The 19,656-nt window shown below is 40.9% G+C and overlaps 1 protein-coding gene and 1 non-coding gene across 5 annotated transcripts in view; both read right to left on the minus strand.

The window, feature by feature from the left end:
• The window catches only part of LOC108278782 (ral guanine nucleotide dissociation stimulator), a 49,927-nt gene that overhangs the window by 13,563 nt on the left and 16,708 nt on the right, over positions 1-19,656 (minus strand). For 2 of the 4 annotated variants that reach the window (XM_053687866.1, XM_017492361.3), the window contains exons 2-6: positions 2,178-2,482; positions 1,615-1,689; positions 1,268-1,461; positions 1,011-1,132; positions 37-252 (exon numbers count right to left, since the gene is read on the minus strand). In XM_053687866.1, the coding sequence (XP_053543841.1) occupies positions 37-252; positions 1,011-1,132; positions 1,268-1,461; positions 1,615-1,689; positions 2,178-2,482 (912 nt within the window). Of the gene's footprint in view, positions 1-36; positions 253-1,010; positions 1,133-1,267; positions 1,462-1,614; positions 1,690-2,177; positions 2,483-15,164; positions 15,960-19,656 lie in introns of those variants that run through there. The other 2 variants (XM_017492360.3, XM_017492362.3) reach the window with 2 other exon arrangements.
• On the minus strand, positions 5,279-5,351 carry trnak-cuu (transfer RNA lysine (anticodon CUU)). Its single transcript has one exon. It is a non-coding gene; the product is annotated as a tRNA-Lys (tRNA).

Genomic DNA, 19,656 nt, shown 5'->3' on the forward strand with positions numbered 1-19,656 from the left:
TGTGTGTGAGTGTGTGTGTGTGTGCAGTGTTCTGACCCGGGCCACCTCGATCCAGCGCTCGAGCACTTTGGCGCGGTGTGTGTGTTTGAGCGTGCGGTCACTCAGGCAGGTGGAGATGACGCAGTTGGTCACACAGTTGAATTGAGTAACAGTGGCTCGGATGGTGGGAGCCAGATGTTCTTTTCCCTTCTTATCCCTCTGAGACCAGATGCTGCCCAAACAGTGATATGGCACCACCTTCTTAAACAGCTCCTGAACAACCACAGAGAAAATAAACGACACGTGATACAAAAAAATACATAAAATGGAAAAGAGGGTGATGAGAAACTGCTGCTGTGGCAACTCTGTTACCATAGCAACATCTCTGATTCCATAACATGTACCTAACTGTAGCATTTCTGTTTCCATAGCAACTCTATTACTGTAGCATCTCTGATCCTGTAACATGTATGTTACTATACAATCTCTGTTACCATAGCAACTCTGTTACTGTACCATCTCTGTTACCATAGCAACTCTGTTAATGCAGCATCTCTGTTACTATAGCAATTCTGTCAATGTACCATCTCTGTTACCTTAGCAACACTGTCACTGTACCGTCTCTGTTACCTTAGCAACTCTGTCACTGTACTATCTGTTCCCATAGCAACTCTGATAATGCAGCATCTCTGTTACCATAGCAACTGTGTTACTATACCATCTCTGTTACCATAGCAACTTTGTCAATGCAGAATCTCTGTTACCACAGCAACTCTGTCACTTTACCATCTCCGTTACCATTGCAACCGTTTTGCTGTACCATCTCTGTTACCATAGCAACTATGTTACGATAGTGTCTCCGTTACCATCACAACCGTGTTACTGTACCATCTCTGATCCCATACCATGTATGTTATTCTACCATCTGTTACCATAGCAACTCTGTTACTGCAGTGTCTCTGTATCCCTGTTACCTGTGTCTGTTACAAAGCCTGTTGTCATAGTTCCTCCGTTACCATAGCAACACTCACCGCATCCATGAGGGTGAACTGTTCGGCCACCACCGTGGGGTCAAAGGTCAGGAAGTCTGGCCGATCATCCTCATAACCGTTCTCCTCCAGGAGGGAGAAGGGACACGACCCGTGATCCAGCACTAAACACACACACACACACACACACACACACACACACAATGAATGATCCAGGATCCCGGACATAATAGCTTTTGATATTGGTTCATTAGTGTGTGTGTGTGTGTGTGTGTGTGTGTATGTGTGTTTGTTCTGACCCTCAGGCTCAGGTTCTTGCTGCAGTCTGCGGTGGAACTGTCCAAGCAGGTTGCAGGCTCGTCGCTCCAGGTCTGATCCGGGGAAGTTGACATGCAGGTAGGAGATGAGGCGTCTGAGGCAGCTGTATTCCGGCGGCTTCCAGAAATCTTCCGAGTACTGATCCAGCCACGCTCCCAGGATCGACGAGATGGTGCTGAGGGCGAGAGAGAAGAGTCCAGTACTGATGAAAGTCACTGGACCTCATCAATATAAAAATAATAACTCAGATAATGCTAGGGTGAAGCTAGGCTGATGCTATGTCCTAGCCCTGAGTTGGGATGTGTGTTAGTGAGCCGCGGTTACTCACTTCCTGAGCTCGGTGCGGTCATCGTGTGTGAGTCTGTGACCTTCTGACCCCGGCAGGTGCTGCAGTTTAGCGTATCTGAAACAACACCACACCAGTTCAAACCTGTTTTCCTTGTTTGTTTTTTTTGTTTTAAATAATAAACTTTCTGACTTCCTGCTGCAGTGCCACGCCTGCCAATCATAGACATCTCTGTAACCATGGCAACTGAGCTAAACCTTCTTCCAGGTGAACCTGCGAGCAAATCTGTCTCTCTCTCTCTGATCTTTTTTTATCTCTCTATTTTGTCTGTCTCACTCTCTGACTAGCTTACTCTCTCTCTCTTCCTGTCTGTTTCTTCTTTTCTGTCTCTCTCTTTGTCGCTCTGTCACACTTTTCTCTCTCTCTATCTCTCTCTCCCACCCTGTCTCACCATAACTCATTCTCTCAGCCTGTCTCTCTCCCTCCATCTTTACCTCAGTCTCCCCATCTCTCTCTCAGACTGTCTCTCTTTTCCTGTTTCTTTCTCTCTCTCGTTCCCAATTTACCCCCCATCATACCCCTCACCCCCCCCCCACTCTCCGTACCTGTTGAGCAGGAGGTCGAGCACCTGGTTGGTGGTGGTGAATGAACGATATGTGCAGAGAAAGATGGTGACGTAGGTGGAGTCGTTCTCTCTGAAGGAGGAGACCATGTACTCCACCAGCCTCTCCAGCGTCCCCGCCTTAATGGTGCGCAGTTTACTCGTCTCGTACAGACTCAGCGCCGAGTCCGAGTCCACGCCCAGCCAGCGCTGCCCCTTACTGACCGACGGCTGCACCTGAACCCTGCGCACCGAGATGGAAAACACGGCGCCGTCCTCCACCTCCTCCCCCAGCTCTTGAGTCGCATTCTACACACACACACACACACACACACACACACACACACACACAGATTAGAAAAGATATACAGTCGAATACAACGCTTTAACATTCGATCGAAACAGAAACAGGATTAAATGATTTATTGTCGTAGATTAATTGTTGGTACGGAACAATTTCCTAACCTCGTATTTACAATTTTATGCATTTTAATGAATTTCATGTGAGAGTGGAATGTGCCGTGTCGTTACAAAACACCCAAAATATTAAAAATGAACAGACTCTTGGGTTTGAAATAACTTTTCAGAAGTTTAACAAGTCCAAACCCCGTTCAGATGCGATGTTGCGTCATGAACGTGAAGTCAGAGTGGGCCGGGCTAGTTTCTTGACGTGGAGGTACACAGAGTGGAAAGTAATATTAATGACAAGTGCAAGTGAATAAAACTCAATATTTATTTTTTAAAAATATAATGATTAATAATATAATTAATGGGTTTTTAATTAAGAGATTGGAGATAATTCTAAAATTATTTTATTTATTACGATAGAATTTCAATAAAGAAAGCGACAAGTGTCACCCAGGACATAAGTGTAAAAAAATCAACAAATATAATTATCAGACAATATAAATTAATGATTAATTATACAATTATTACACTGTAATAAAATTCATTCATATACTTTATTCATTATATTAAGTGTAATGTTTAATTTCATTGCATAAAAACAAGGAATCAACGATTTTTAATCTTAAATTCTACAAAGACATCGTGGATGTAAAATTTTTTACAATAAACTAAAAAAAAAGGATAAAAAAAGGACATTATGATGAGTAATGAGGAAAGAAATGTAAACAAAATGATCCAACAAACCAAGCAGAAATATTATGAAATACTTCAGCATGAATACAAATGTGCAGAATATCTTAAAAAAGACAACATTTTTAAAAAATTTACAAATAAAACACACAGATTTTTTTTTTTAAAAGTACATACACTAATGTAATGTTATTTATAAATAAATCATGAGCACCTTCGATGCTTGGCCACGAATTTGTATTCTACGCTTTCTTCTTCTTCTTCTTCTGGATAGGGTGTCTTCGGCAGCCCATAGAACCATCTCGTAAACAGTTGTGAAATTTGGCAGGCTCATTGAGGAGTGTCTAAGGAACATTCCGACCAAATTTGGGCCGAGTCCTGCCAACGCTCTAGCACCACCATTGGGTCAAATTTGGGCCTAATTGGAAGTATGTTTATTCTCATAACTTTGGAACCGTGAGTCTAAAATTTAAAAGCCAGGCCTGGATTTCCTGGGTCGAGACAAATTCAACACCCTCTATGACACCAATTTCCCCCAATTAGATTTTATGCCATCTTGGATTTCGTCAAAAACTCCTCCTCCTTGCTACACATCCTAAAAATTTTGTCCAATTATCTGAGCAACGACTTTGCACATTGATACAAAACTTGGTAGGCATCTTCAGGACCATGACCTGAGACTATGTAACAAATTTTATGACAGCCCCACCTACTGGTCATGAGTTATGATTACATGCCGAAAATGCTTCCATCTAAGTGCCATTTTTGCTACTCCTCCTCCAGATTTTCCTCCTCCTATCTTCACTAAATTGGGTCTAAACTTCGTCTAAACTTTTGCACCAAGTGGGGAAAAGGCCCAGACTGACGAAAAAAAAACATAAATACTTGATAAAATATTTTTAAATTGCAAGAAGAACTCAATTTTCAGGCCACAGCAGAAGCAGAAGCAGCTGCAGAAGCAACGCCACCCTGCTGCACATGTGTTCATCTAGACCTTTCCTCCTACAGTCAGAGAAATCCACTGGTCTCCATGGTCAAAACATACACATCATTTGCCTAAAGTTTCCCTCTCTCTTTCTGTTGAGTTACACAGTGCTCCTGAGATACCAAAGATCCTGACCCCTTCTGCTCTCCGGACCTGCCTGATCAATCCTGATCCCCTACTTCCGGTTGGAGTTCTCATCAGTTGGAAGTCACATGCTGCTGCTGAGGATGGCCCCACATGGTGCAGCCTAAAGATCATTGAGATTACTCAGGATGGTACCACCTGAAGATCATAAAGATGCTTTTGACCTCAATTGATATGAACAGTTATGCTATGATGGCTTTAGGACCACAATGACCACAAACAGTTTTACACTCAAGTCTCCACCAGTGAACAGTGGAGAAGTTCAACAAAACAGACTTCGTGTAAAAACTGTAATGAATTTCCTGGTGACACAACTGCACTATTTTAGCATGTAGTATTAGCACTTTTATAGAAGGGGTGTATTTATATATAATCACACGATCACACGGTGTCACCCAGATGAGGACGGGTTCCCTTTTGAGTCTGGTTCCTCTCAAGGTTTCTTCCTCATATCGTCTCAGGGAGTGTTTCCTCGCCACTGTCACCTCTGGCTGCTCATTAGGGATAAATTCATACATTTATAATCTATATCATGAATTTATATATCTCTGTTAAAAGAGCTTTAGAAATAAAACTGAATTGAATATAGTTATGGCTCTGCTTTCCTGTGATTGCTTAAGTAACATTTGTAGAGCATTTGTGAATGTGCGGGTCTTGACTCTGGGTGCTTGGACCCTGAAAATACTGCTTTTATTTGGTTTAGTTTGGCAAGATCTTGTTTATTTTGTTTAATTGCACACACAGAGCAACTCATGCTGTAAATAATTCAGTGTTTAATGCTCTTGTGTGTGTGTGTGTTGTTACTGGTTTTTCTTCAACACTTATCTGTCAAAATCAGTTTAGAGAAGCAGGAGGAAACACACAGAGGAAAAACTCACCGCCCAACGTGGGGCTCGAACCCACGACCCTGAGATTAAGAGTCTCATGCTCTACCGACTGAGCTAGCCGGGCTAAGACCTTGCTATACAGGGGCAGCTCTTACACCTTCTCTCCCCCCCTTTCTCTCTCTCTCTCTCTCTCTCTCACACACACACACACACACACACACACACACACACACACACACACACACACACACACACACACACACACACACACACACACACACACACACACACAGCTCTGCCATCTGAAGGTTGGAGCTGAGCCAGTGCAGCTAACAAAACACACAGTGTTTATCAAAAGAGCAGAAAAACACCATTCAGACCTCACTGTGTGTGTGTGTGTGTGTGTGTGTGTGTGCGTGTGTGTGTGTGTGTTTATTAATGTACATGTAGTAAAATAAAGACTGTTTATAATCAGGATTCAGTTCCATCGTATCTGTGAGAAAATCCTCCACCACATTCCACACAACCCGCCGCTTTCCTTCTGTTTTATTTTGTGTTTTGTTTTGCTTTATTTTGCTCTTTTGTTCTCTCTCTCTCTTTCTCTCACTCTCTCTTTCTCTCTCTGATCGCACACTGATGTTGTTTTTCACACTCGCATGTTATCAGCTGACTGTGACATAGTGTGATGAATAACGCTCAGTTAAACGAGCTCCTGGTCCACCATAAATCCCTCTCTCTCTCTCTTTCTCTCTCTCTCCCTATCTCTCTCCCTTTCTCCCTCACTCTCTCCCTCACTCTCTCTCCCACTCTCTCTTCCTCACTTTCTCTCTCCCTCTGTCTCTCTCTCTCCCTTTCTCCCTCACTCTCTCTCCCACTCTCTCTCCCACTCTCTCTCCCTCACTTTCTCTCTCCCTCTGTCTCTCTCTCTCCCTTTCTCCCTCACTCTCTCTCCCACTCTCTCTCCCACTCTCTCTCCCTCACATTTTCTCTCTCCTTCTTTCTCACTCTCTCTCTCTTTCCCTATCTCTCTCTCTCTCTGTCCCTCAGATACAGAAGAAGTGACAGATTGTGTGTGTGTGTGTGTGTGTGTGTGTGTGTGTGTGTGTGTGTGTGTGCACGCGTGTCAGTGTGAAACTGCGCCGTGGCCTTGGTGTGTCCCAGGTTTACACCTCTGTTTCTCTGGGGTTTTTCACTTCGTGTTTTGGGTCTGAAATGTTCGAATGTTTTTGACCTACGCACAGGAAAAACATCTGAAAATAAACAGATCTCAGCTGCAATACTCTACACAACCACGAGAAGAGAGGAAGAAGAGATGAAGAAGAAGAAGTATAAAGGAAGAAGAAGAAGCAGAGGAAGAAGAAAGGAAGAAGAAGAGGAGGAGGAAGAAGAAGAGAAAGAAGAAGAGAGGAAAAAGAAGAAGAAGTAGAAAGGAAGTCGAAGAAGAAGAGGAGGAGGAAGAAGAGGGAGAAGAAGAAGAGGAGGAGGAAGAAGAGGAAGAAGAAGAAAAGGAGGAGAAAGAAGAAGAGAGGAAGGAAAGGAAGAAGAAGATGAAGGACGCCCTGTTAGGATGGGATTAATTTTTCTGTGCGTATGTAAAAGAGTTTAAAAAGTATAATGTTTATTTAAAAAGTGGTCTGTCCCAGTGGGCTGTCTCAGTGGGCTGTCCCAGTAGGCATGGCTTTATATTTTAAAGAGCTAGTCTGTTCTACATTTGTCTTCTTTAAGCTTTTTTTTTAAAGTCACACACGACTGCATCTCAAAAAATGAAATAAAGACAATAAAGTCTGACCCTCACTCAACCCACTAACCACTAACTAATCTCCAGCTAAATAACCACAGCTACTGTTTTCAGAGCAAGACTAGACACCGCATACACAGACGAGTCAGGTATGATGTCATCATCTATCAAGGACGCTAATGTTCCCCTCCCCAGCGGTGTAATGGAGGGGAGAGACACGTCTGAGTTTATCCAGACGTCACTAAAAAGCCACTCGCAGAAGCAAGTGGAACCGATCGAATCAAATCAGTGCGTCTGAAACTCAGAACCGTCTGAGAGACGATTAATCAAGTTTCACACAGACAGGAGGGAGGAGAGAGACGGAGGAGAGAGACAGAGAAGAGAGAGGCGGATAGAGGAGAGAGAGATGGAGTAGAGAGAAACAGAGGAAGAGAGATGGAGAAGAGAGAGACTGAGATGAGAGAGACAGATAGAGGAGAGATAGATAGAGGAGAGATAGATAGAGGAGAGATAGATAGAGGAGAGAGAGTCAGAGGAGGAGAGACGGAGGAGAGAGATGGAGGAGAGAGAAACAGAGAAAGAGAGATGGAGAAGAGAGAGACCAAGATGAGAGAGACAGATAGAGGAGAGCGAGACAGAGGAGAGAGAGAGAGGGAGAGAGAGAGAGACAAACAAATAAATAAAAAATATGATCGCAGTGACATCAACAACAACAAATAGAAAAAAGCAGCAGGACTTCTCACATTTATAAACTTAACTCTGCTCTGATTATAACGAATGATTATTCATCATCATCATCATCACCATCATCTTCACCATCATCATCATCACCATCATCACACTCATCATCATCAACATCATCATCATCTTCACCATCATCGCCAGCATTATCACCATCAGCATCAACATCATCACCACCATCACCACCACCATCATCATCATCAACACCATCATCATCACTATCATCACACTCATCATCATCATCATCACCATCATCATCATCATCTTCACCATCATCACCATCATCATCTACATCATCATCATCATCATCAACCTCATCATCACCTACATCAACCTCATCATCACCTACATCACCATCATCATCATCAACCTCATCATCACCTACATCACCATCATCATCAACCTCATCATCACCTACATCACCATCATCATCATCACCATCATCATCAACCTCATCATCACCTACATCATCATCATCATCATCAACCTCATCATCACCTACATCACCATCATCATCATCACCATCATCATCAACCTCATCATCACCTACATCATCATCATCATCATCAACCTCATCATCACCTACATCACCATCATCATCATCACCATCATCATCAACCTCATCATCACCTACATCACCATCATCATCACCATCATCACCATCACCTACATCACCATCATCATCATCACCATCATCATCAACCTCATCATCACCTACATCACCATCATCATCATCAACCTCATCATCACCTACATCACCATCATCATCATCACCATCATCATCAACCTCATCATCACCTACATCACCATCATCTTCACCATCATCATCACCATCATCACCATCACCTACATCACCATCATCATCTACATCATCATCACCATGAACCTCATTATCACCTACATCACCATCATCACCATTATCATCATCATCATCATCATCATCAACCTCATTATCACCTACATCACCATCATCACCATTATCATCATCATCATCACCATCACCACCATCATCATCATCACCATCACCACCATAATCATCATCATAATCATCACCATCATCACACTCATCTTCACCATCATCATCTACATCATCTCCATCATCAACCTCATCATCACCTACATCACCATCATCATCACTATCATCACTATCATCATCACCATTACCCTCATCTTCACCATCATCATCACCATCATCACCATCACCATCACCTACATCACCATAATCATCATCATCATCTACATCATCATCATCATCAACCTCATTATCACCTACATCACCATCATCACCATTATCATAATCATCATCACCATCACCACCACCACCATCATCATCATCACCATCACCACCATCATCATCATCATCATCATCATCACCATCATCACACTCATCTTCACCATCATCATCGCCATCATCATCATCTATATCACCACCATCATCACCATCATCACCATCATCATCACCACCACTATCATCACCATCATCATCTACATCACCATCATCATCACCATCATCATCTACATCACCATCATCATCACCATCACCACCACCATCATCACCACCATCATCTTCATCATCACCATCACCACCACCACCACCATCATCACCATCACCACCATCATCACTATCATCACACTCATCATCATCATCAACATCATCATCAACCTCATCACCTACATCACCATCATCATTAACATCATCACTATCATCACAATCATCATCATCATAAGCATCATCACTATCATCACATTCATTATCATCATCATCAACATCATCATCACTATCATCACAATCATCATCATCACCATCATCACTATCATCACAATCATCATCATCACCATCATCACTATCATCACATTCATCATCATCATCAACCTCATCACCTACATCACCATCATCATCAACATCATCATCACTATCATCACAATCATCATCATCACACTCATCATCATCATCATCACCTACATCATCATCATCACCATCATCACCATCATCACCATCACCACCATCATCATCACACTCATCATCATCATCATCACTACCATCACACTCATCATCATCATCAACATCATCACCTACATCACCATCATCATCATCATCACCATCATCTACATCATCTCCATCATCAACCTCATCTTCACCATCATCACCATCATCATCTTCACTATCATCATCTACATCACCATCATCATCATCACCATCATCATCTTCATCATCATCATCTTCACCATCATCATCATCATCATCTACATCACCATCATCTTCACCATCATCATCTACATCACCATCACACACACAGACACACACACACACACCATCTGCCTTCACACAACAATATGGAGACCCTGTGCTAAACCAGTGTACGCAAATATGAGTCGCTAAAATAACTAGTTTAATAATTAGCTAGTACAGGATAAAGGTTGCTAGCTAATGAGCTAACAACAGAAATTAGCACATTCAGCTAAGACTCTTTAGCATTAAGCTAGCTCTCTATTTAGCATATTTACAGTAATGCCTCATTTTATAGGCCTATTATTGAACACTTTAACAGGATAGTGAGTGAGCTAGCTTAGTCTAATGCTAGTGGTTATTTTACAGAGTTAGCCATTATCTAGGTTTAGCTAACCTACTCTGAGGGCATCTCTTGTTTTGTGATGCTAGCTAGTTTTATTTAATACCAAGATAACGAAAAAAAAACAGAAAGCTAGCTTTATCAAAGAGTTACCTGATATTCCATGTTTAAAATATATTCCTCAGGTCACTATGACGATGGGCCGGGGCACCACGGTTCCCACATATGGCTCCACGGGATGGCGATAATTAATAAATCACGGTCTGGAGGTGTGGTGATGGAAGACGACTCTCCGTAAGGGTCTAAGGTCATAGGTCAGTGAGGTCAGACTGGGGAATCCTAATATCTTCTTAATGGAGGGAGTTTTTCTCTCTGAATAATTCATGCTAGTACGCTAGCAGCTAGCCTCACTAAATGCTACTCAAGTATAAATAAGTAGTGGTGTTAAATTAGTAATGTGGAGTTAGCTAATCAGGTAATAGCAACAGAATCAGATTGAGTTTTTCGTAAATACTGCTAACGGATATGCTAATCTGTTAGCCATTAGCTTTCATTACGTGTTAGCCTTGTTAGCTTGCACAACCAACTGAACTTTATATAGCTTTATATATTGATTTACAAATTATTCTTTTTTCGTACCGTCGTCCTGTTTCTCATTCTTTACTCACAAAAACTTGTGTGTGTGTGTGTGTGTGTCATAGCCTCTGTGTGTGCGATTAGCCTAACAGGATTATGGGTCAGAGGATTAGAAAAACAACACTCCTCTCTCAGGGACTGTTACTGTTCCCACCCTGAAGCTGATTATTTTCCCCTAACAGCATGTCCCAGAGTGTTTTATTCCTCTCACATCGCAGTGACTTACCAACGAGTACAATCTCTTATTCATTAATGAATGACACGTTATACTTTTTATCTATTTAAAGTTACATTTAATGCTTTGGAACCCAAAATAATCCTCCGACTGGTACAAAGCGATGACACTGGAGACTCCTTCCATAAATGTTACATAAACATCTCCCATGTGGAGCGTCCCCTGCACACGTCCCTGCAAACGTTCCCGCTGTTGCTATAGAAATGCTAATGTATTCATATAGAATGAATGTGTCGGTATAAACCTGTGCTACTGTCAGAGCTGGTGTTATAGAGAATTAATCGACAGAACCCTTTTTTATATTTTTAATAAACTTTATTAACAAACATAACATGAGTGGTGTTTGTTCTGTTTACTACATAATCAGTGAGGTGAGTCTCTTACACACACACACACACACACACACACAACATATCTTAAATATTTGGAGGATGACTCAGGTCCACTGATAACTGACGCTTAAATGAGTAACTCATGGAGGGATTTATTGAGAGATCTGGCAACCCGCCCCGCCCTTATTAATCCCCGTGCACTCGTCTGTTTCTCTCTGTAAGAGAAGAACCGCATGATTTCATCCAGACGAGATATTTCCGAGAAGCGAGAGGATCGTTTTCTAAAGCGGCAGCGTTATTATTGAAGTATTGAAGAGAGGAAGAGAGAGAGAGAGAGAGAGAGAGAGAGTCTCTGAATAGCAAAATGTTCTACTCTGATCTACTTAAATAATCAAAATTCATCTCTACACCTTTATCCTCACTAACAATACATGGATCAATGAATATGCATAATATGCAAATCAATCACCATGAATAAGATTTCAGTATCATTTCAGTTCTTTGTCATTATCCTCATGCTGTTACCATGACAACCATGACATTTCTTCATCACTAACATTTAGCTAGCTTGTTGTGCATGTGCTGTAGCTAATGTGTCCAAATTAACACCTTGTTATCTTCTAGTAATTAGCATATTCTAGCGTATAGGATTGTGACATCACAAACTGAATCGTTTTGGTCGTGATCAAGAATCGTTTCTCTGTCATTCAGAGAATCAGTCTTTGAGTGAGTGAATCATTTAAGGCATGATTGAGATTTGTTCTTTTTCTTGTCGAAAAGAATCAGTTCAGTCAAGACCGAGTCAAGACCGAGATTCATTTCTCTGTCATTCAGTGAATCTGTGTTTGGGTCAGTGAATTATTTTGGTCATGACTGAGATTCAATCCTCTCTGATTCAGCGACTGAACTGAGTCAGTGAATCTTTTGAACATGACAGAGATCTGTTCCTTTCTTGTTCAACTAAATCTTTTGAGTCAGTGAATCACTGCGGTCACGACCGAGATTCAGTCCTCTCACATTCAGTGAATCATTTCAGTCATGACCGAGATTCAGTCCTCTCACATTCAGTGAATCATTTTGATCATGACTGAGATTTGTTCTTTTTCTTGTCAAAGTGAATCAGTTCAATTGAGACCAAGTCAAGACCAAGGTTCAGTCATGTCTCATTCAGTGAATAAGCGTTTGAGTAAGTGAAGCATTTCAATTATGACCAAGACTCACTCATCTTTCGTTCAGTGAATCAATTGATAAGTTAATGAACCCTTTAGCTCACGACTCCTCTCTCATTCAGCAAAACAGCGTTTGAGTCAGTGAATCCTTCAGATCACGACCGAGGTTCACTCGTCTATGATTCACTAAATCAGCTGAGTCAGTAAATATTTCAGTCAAGACCGAGATTTCTTCCTCTCTCATTCAGCGAGATTGATTCCTCGCTCGTTCAGTCTTTGAGTCAGTGAATCATATCAAGCATGACCAAGATTCACTCCTCTGTTGTTCAGTGTATCAGTGTTTGAATCAGTGAATCTTCCGGCTGTGGCCAAGATTCACTGAACCATTTGAGTCAGGGGTTCATTACGGTCATTAGAGATGGCGATACCGCATGTTTCAGTGCACGTAACAGTCGTGTGATGATCTTGGAGTGAAAATAATTCTTCTAAAGACGGACATATAAAAAAATTATGAAACAAGACAAAGAAGACATGACCAAGCAGTGCAACTGAGTGAATCAGTGAATGAATCATTTAGCTGAACAGATTCAAGTGACTTGAATCATATACAGGACAAATAAACAACTCAAATGCTCGATTATCTGAGCTTAAAATAAAAACTTCTATTACGTGTTTCTGTGTTTCTGTGTTACCAAAAGGTTCTGAGTTCAAGTCCAAGGACTTCCGGAGAGCTATACAATGCGTTACAGGATAAATATAGAGATAAGAGCGTAGGATATCAGAAAACAGAGGACGAGGCGGAGGAGAAGAACAGCACGATGTGAAGCGGAGTGTGTCATGTTCAGATACAGGGACACTTCCGTAACCGTTATCTCTCTAAAACCACAACCTCCCAAGCAAACACGAAACGCAAACACACCGAAAACATGAACCACGTTTACTGCTAACCAGCTGCTGCTGTAGACCAAGACGCGCTCCCTAGGGGGCGGGGTTTATACATTCTAGAGAGTGTTTAATTGTCAAAGTCCGGAAATTACGGTAAACCTTTTCTCTGTAAACCAGACATTGTAAGGGTTATACAAATACACGCTAGATTGTGTGTGTGTTAATATCATCAACTCCTTCTCTGTGTGTACACACCCTCAACATGACCCAAAAATGACTACAGCTCTGTGTCACAATCACAAAGTGTGTGTGTGTGTGTGAGAAAGACACAGAGAGAAAGAGAGAGAGAGAGAGAGAGAGAGACAACGTGTCCAAAAGAAAGAAATGGGAAAGCTGTAATCTTCCTGTGCATACTGAAGAGGAAAAATTACACACACACACAGCCAGGTCCCACTGAATGAGCAGTCAAGTGTGTGTTTGTGTGTGTGTGTGTGTGTGTGTGTCTGTGTGTGTTTGCGGTCTCTTGAGAGTCACTCAGGAAGCACTCAGACCAAGCACGGTCTGATTACTCATCCCGTCTCCACACACGCACCAATACATCGATACTCCCTAAATATAAACACTGCATTCAGCCATTACTTTAAAATAGGCCTGAGCTTGTATAGGCATCATACAACACCAATGCTGGGGCACACACACTCACGCGCACACACACGCGCACACACACACACACACACACACACACACAGATCTTTAACAGTGACACATCATGGGTTTGTTTTCATTTATACAGCAAGGCGTGTACTACAGACATACTGTATACACTGCATGTGTGTGTTACAATATATTCTCAATATCACACAGTATCAGCAGAATAATATAGAATAATATATGAATAATAATAATAAAAGAACACTGACGTATTATATTATTCAGTAACACTATATTATATTCAGCATACCACCAATGGATTTATTTGCACATCGGTACTATTTATAAATTATTATAATAAATTATCATCATTATTATTGTACAACTTCATAACTGTTAAGGTATATGTTCATTTATAAACAAAATGATTACTTAAAACAATTATTCATGTTTTAGCTCATCCTGAGTGTTATTTTTCCTCCAACTGTCACGCTTGAAAATGTTTTTATTTATATTTTTTTATTTTAATGCATGTTAGTTGCACTATTATTATTATCATTATTATTTTAAATGACTATTAATTTTCCCCATCCTACTGTCATGTCTGAAACGTTACATTTTCATTATTATGATTATCATTATGATGACTATTATTATTATTATTATATAATTATATTATAATATTATTATTAAGTTAGTCAAGATCAGTATAAATATGTAAATAAATTAATACAAATGCATTTATTATGATTACTGCTACTACTACTATTATTATTATTATTATTATAGGTTAAAGCACCATCAGGGTCAGAAATAAATAAAATAATATAAACATAACTGTAGTATTATTATTACTACTGTTCCTCCTAGTGCCATGTCTGGAAATATTTTTATTTTTCATTTTTAATTACATTTAATGCATTACATATTATTATTATGATGATGATGATGATGATGATTATTATTAGTAGTAGTAGTACCTCGAGCAGGGACAGCTCGGGGTCCAGATGTGTGAAGCTGTGCAGCACCACTGGACCTTCATGATCGACCACCTCGAGTTTCACACCGTCCCAGATGCTGCGGACCCTCCACGCGCTGGCATCGAACATGACGTCATCGGGGTGGGAGAAGAAGAAGAGGAAGAAGGAGAAGGAGAGGGCGAAGCGGAGCTCCCGTCACACCGAGCATCGGGATTTAAAGCTCGGAGATAAATCCTTCAGAGAGCGCCGCGGATAGCCTCACACCGATAGCGGAAATAAAGCTATGCGGTAATTAAAAAGAAAACGGAGCAGTCACGCGCTGTTCAGACCGTTAAGTGAGGATCGTGCCCCGGTCTTTGCTCCACTCGCACACACAAACTGATGGTGACAGAGCGAGAAAAACCCCTCACAGTCCCCGCCTCCTCGCCCCTAACAGGGTGGACTTTTTTCTTTTTTAAGTCTATAACCACGCCCCTCGCTTTATCTGACCCACTCCGATTGGTCAGTGTCCGCTGCACGTGAAAGTCTTCTCCTATGTTATTATTGGTTTAGCATTCAGTGCTCGCGAGAGAGCTCGATTGATCAGTGTCCGGCGCTCGAGAAAGTCTTCTAATGCGCTACGATTGGTCAATGACAAGATTGGTCAGCGCTCGTGAAAGAATTCCAACGCGCTGTGATTGGTCAGCAATTGCAAGTCCAGCGCACGTGAGAGACTTCTAGAACAAAGCAGCTAGCTCCCAGGCAACTAACAGAGCCTGAGTGGAAGTCGGTATTGACAGCTGAATGAACCAGTTAAACCCATTTAAACGACTTTATTACATGAAAGAAAGACAAATCTGGTGTCTTTTATATCAACTTATATATATATATATATATATATATATATATATATATATATATATATATATATATAATGATGTTTACATTTCCCTGTCTGTATTGCATGCCAGTATAAATAAACATCCAGTTTATTACTGTTATTTGGTGATGTTCATTTTAAAAAGATTTATTTACACGCGTAAGATTTTATTGTTGTAATAACTATGTAATAATCATACACAGCATACATCCCTCAAATAAAGGAGCTGCAATTCATCTTTTACACTTTCACATTTTCAGTGCTACACTTCCAGCCTCATCTTGCATTTCGAAAGCTTTCTATCTCTATTTACTAGCAATAAAAAGTCATTTTAATATCAACAATATATAATTGACTGATGGGTGATTAGTAAAGGACTTGTTCTACAGGTGAATCATGTGAATCAATTCGCAAGCATTAATTGAATCATACATTATATTTTCATCACCAAAACTTCTTATTTTGTCACAGCTGGCGTACAAAGAGCTAACACAAAAACACTTATATAGTATGTATGTTATTAAGAAATTAAACTGGAATATCTTGTTCCTTTGGTATGTACTTTTTAAACTGTCCATTTGCAGGAATAGTTTGACAAAAAAGTCAATCATATGATATGTCTGTGGTCCCAAATGTAACTCCTTTAATTTTGCACTGGAGCTAAGAGGATAATATAGCAATTAAGTAATAGATGTCTACCTCACGCTAGATTGAGGGGGAAAAAACGCCTTATTGGCAGAAACTTGCGTCAAATTATATTGTTCAAGATAATAATTTTTTCAAAATATATACCATTTACAAAATGAAGTTAAAAGTGGAACTGTATTCGTCTTCTTCTTCATATTACTATTATTAGTACCAAATTGCGCTGAGTAAAATAGTGACTCAGTTATCCCACATATTGTTCCAGCATTCAGGTACACAGTAAAGTTCTGTTCATGTTTATAAATGACAGGAAGTCCTACTGTGTCCTTTAGTAAGTGTGTGTGTGATTTTACCTCAGGTTCTTCATACACAAAGTGCTCTTGGGTTCCTGATCAGAAAGTTCTAGATAACAGAAATCCACACACTTAGATGAATATTGGACGTTACAGATAAATGAAGGTTATTCAGACAGTTTAAGGTACATAAAGAACTCTACACTGACCACAAGTTATGAGTCAGAAGCTTATAGATACAGGATGTACTTCAGTTCACCATGGATCCCTTTTCAGGTCCAAGAGGTCCTTTTTCTGCGTTCGTGTTAATGCGCGACATTCACACTGTGTCCTGTGTGAGACGTCACTGAAATACCTGATGTGGCTTGAGGAAAATATTTACTGAAAAGATCTTAGGTATTTGCTATTAGCTATATTAGCTTTGTAGCTCCGGTGCAAAGCTAAAGTGTCTGTGAACAGGATATGCTGACTCATCTTTTATTGTTTTTGAACCTAAAAGTCTCTGATTGCTCGTCTCTGAAGCATGGCGAGTTCATCGTGAGGTGATGTGACGGAGAATGGAAACAAAAAGCTGAACTCATTACGAAATGAACAAAACAGCTTTATAATTGGGTCATTACTGTTTGAGCAGTGTAAAAGTAAAGTGCTATCTCTCTCTCACACACACACACACACACACACACACACACACACATGCCTCCACTGGAAGCTTTGGCTGCTCTACTTTGCACATCTGGTGTGTGTTATGTGTGGGCCGAGCCACTGCCGGTAAGAGCCGCGACTGAAAACACAATCATGGAGCCGAGGAATGCAGCAGGGGGGAGGGGACACACAACTAGCGGGAATGGCAGTGTGTGCGTGTGTGTGCGTGTGTGATGCTCTCACTAATCACAAAAGCAACTCAAAAACATGCATGCTTTGCATAACTACATGCACATTCCTGTTTGAGACTGTGTACCCAAGTGTGAGCATGTATATGTGCAAATGTGTATGTGTAAGAGTGTGCATTCATATATGAGACTGTGTGTGTAACTGTAAAGGTAGGAGTTAATGTGCATGTGTGTGTTAGCGTGTTTGCATAATATCACAGTGTGTCGATGTTTATGGTTTATATATGTGCTTGCTTGTGTGTGTGTGTGTGTGTGTGTGTGTGTGTGTGTCTTAATGGGCATGGCTTAATATTCTAATGTGTTCTTCCATCCATTTGGTTTGGTATCTACACACAGCGCCAGGATCTTTAATGCATGTCTCAAAAGGTTTTACATAAACAAAGTGCCTACTTAGTCAGAAGGTTCTAGATTGCTCTACTTAAGACCAATTACATTCTAGAAGTCCAGACTGTTCATTCTTCAGTCAGAGAACCAACGATGAACGATCAAAGACAAATTATCTGGCTCAGGAACATGAGAAGCGCTGTGATGAGATAAATCTGCCATGTCATTATATCGGATTTGCTGACTCATAGCGGTGTGAATCACGTTTAGAACCCATCCTCTGCTGAGTCACCTAAAGCTCATCCCAGGCTGTTCTTAAATCTAGAACCTTCTGGTCAGTCAAGTCATGTTGTTACATTTATATGTAATAAAGAACTTTTTGTATGTTGGATGTCGTGTTATTGTTGTGTCGCGTCCGCTGTCTTCTACAAGGTCCGCCTCTTCTGTTCCGTGGTGCAAGATTGGACATGATTAGATGGGACAGCTCATTCTGATCTCACTGCTGGGTTCTCCAAGTTACACACACACACACACACACACACACACAGACACATTTTCGTACACAACTTTCACTAATAAGTGCACTAAACTAAAGGATTCCGGAGTCGTAATGCTGTTGTCTCTTTGTCTCGCTTCATGTCTGCATTCCTCCCCTACTCGAGGATAAGCTATGAGGGGTATTCTCACACACACACACGCCTGGAAATGAGGCTGATCTAATTAACTGGACTGCTTTTATCTTCTCGCTGGCTAGCATTGCTGGCATTGCTTAGCATCCGTGCTAATCAAATGAGGGGTGATATCATTAAGTGAGTCACTGTCCTGCTTAACTGTAAATAGGAACAGCGCTACTCAGCTTCAGAAAAACGATAAAGCAGATATCTCATAACATTCCCTTCTTCCCAAACGCAGTCGATCAGCCAAGGTGTGTTCGGCATGTGAAGTTCGCAAGTGATTTTTAAAAATGTGTGGAATTGTTGCTATGGCAAAGGGTTCTGTACGCAGACGTAGTTACGGAAGGAGTCCCCAGTGTCAGTGTGTTGTAACAGTCATTGTAAATTGCTGTGATATGAGAGGAATAAAAGAATAAATAAATAACATCGAGTCATCACACCACCCCGTCCCTCAGAAAATTCAGGCAGAAAAGAGAAAACACCTTCTTTTTTAAGCTTTGTGAACTTCCCATCCTTTGAGTATTATTTAGAGTATTATTTACAGTTACAGTATCACTTCTTTTCCTTTCTCTTTTCCCCTCCGCGCTCAGTTCCCAGAAGCCGTGAGAGTGTTGAGAAACGGGCATTCAGGTACCGCTTCCGAGGAAAATCCCTCCTTGTAATCTGTCTTTACATCACCGTGGAGTCAGAGCCAGGCACGGCGGGGATCTCCCACGAGTGATTAACATCAATCCGTTCCTGTGACATTTCTAAGACATGATGTGTAAAAAAAAAGTCCAAGGTTGGAGAACACAGATCGACTGCAAA

Source organism: Ictalurus punctatus, chromosome 18 (genome assembly GCF_001660625.3).
Source record: "Ictalurus punctatus breed USDA103 chromosome 18, Coco_2.0, whole genome shotgun sequence".
In the NCBI taxonomy this organism is placed as follows: Eukaryota; Metazoa; Chordata; class Actinopteri; order Siluriformes; family Ictaluridae; genus Ictalurus; species Ictalurus punctatus.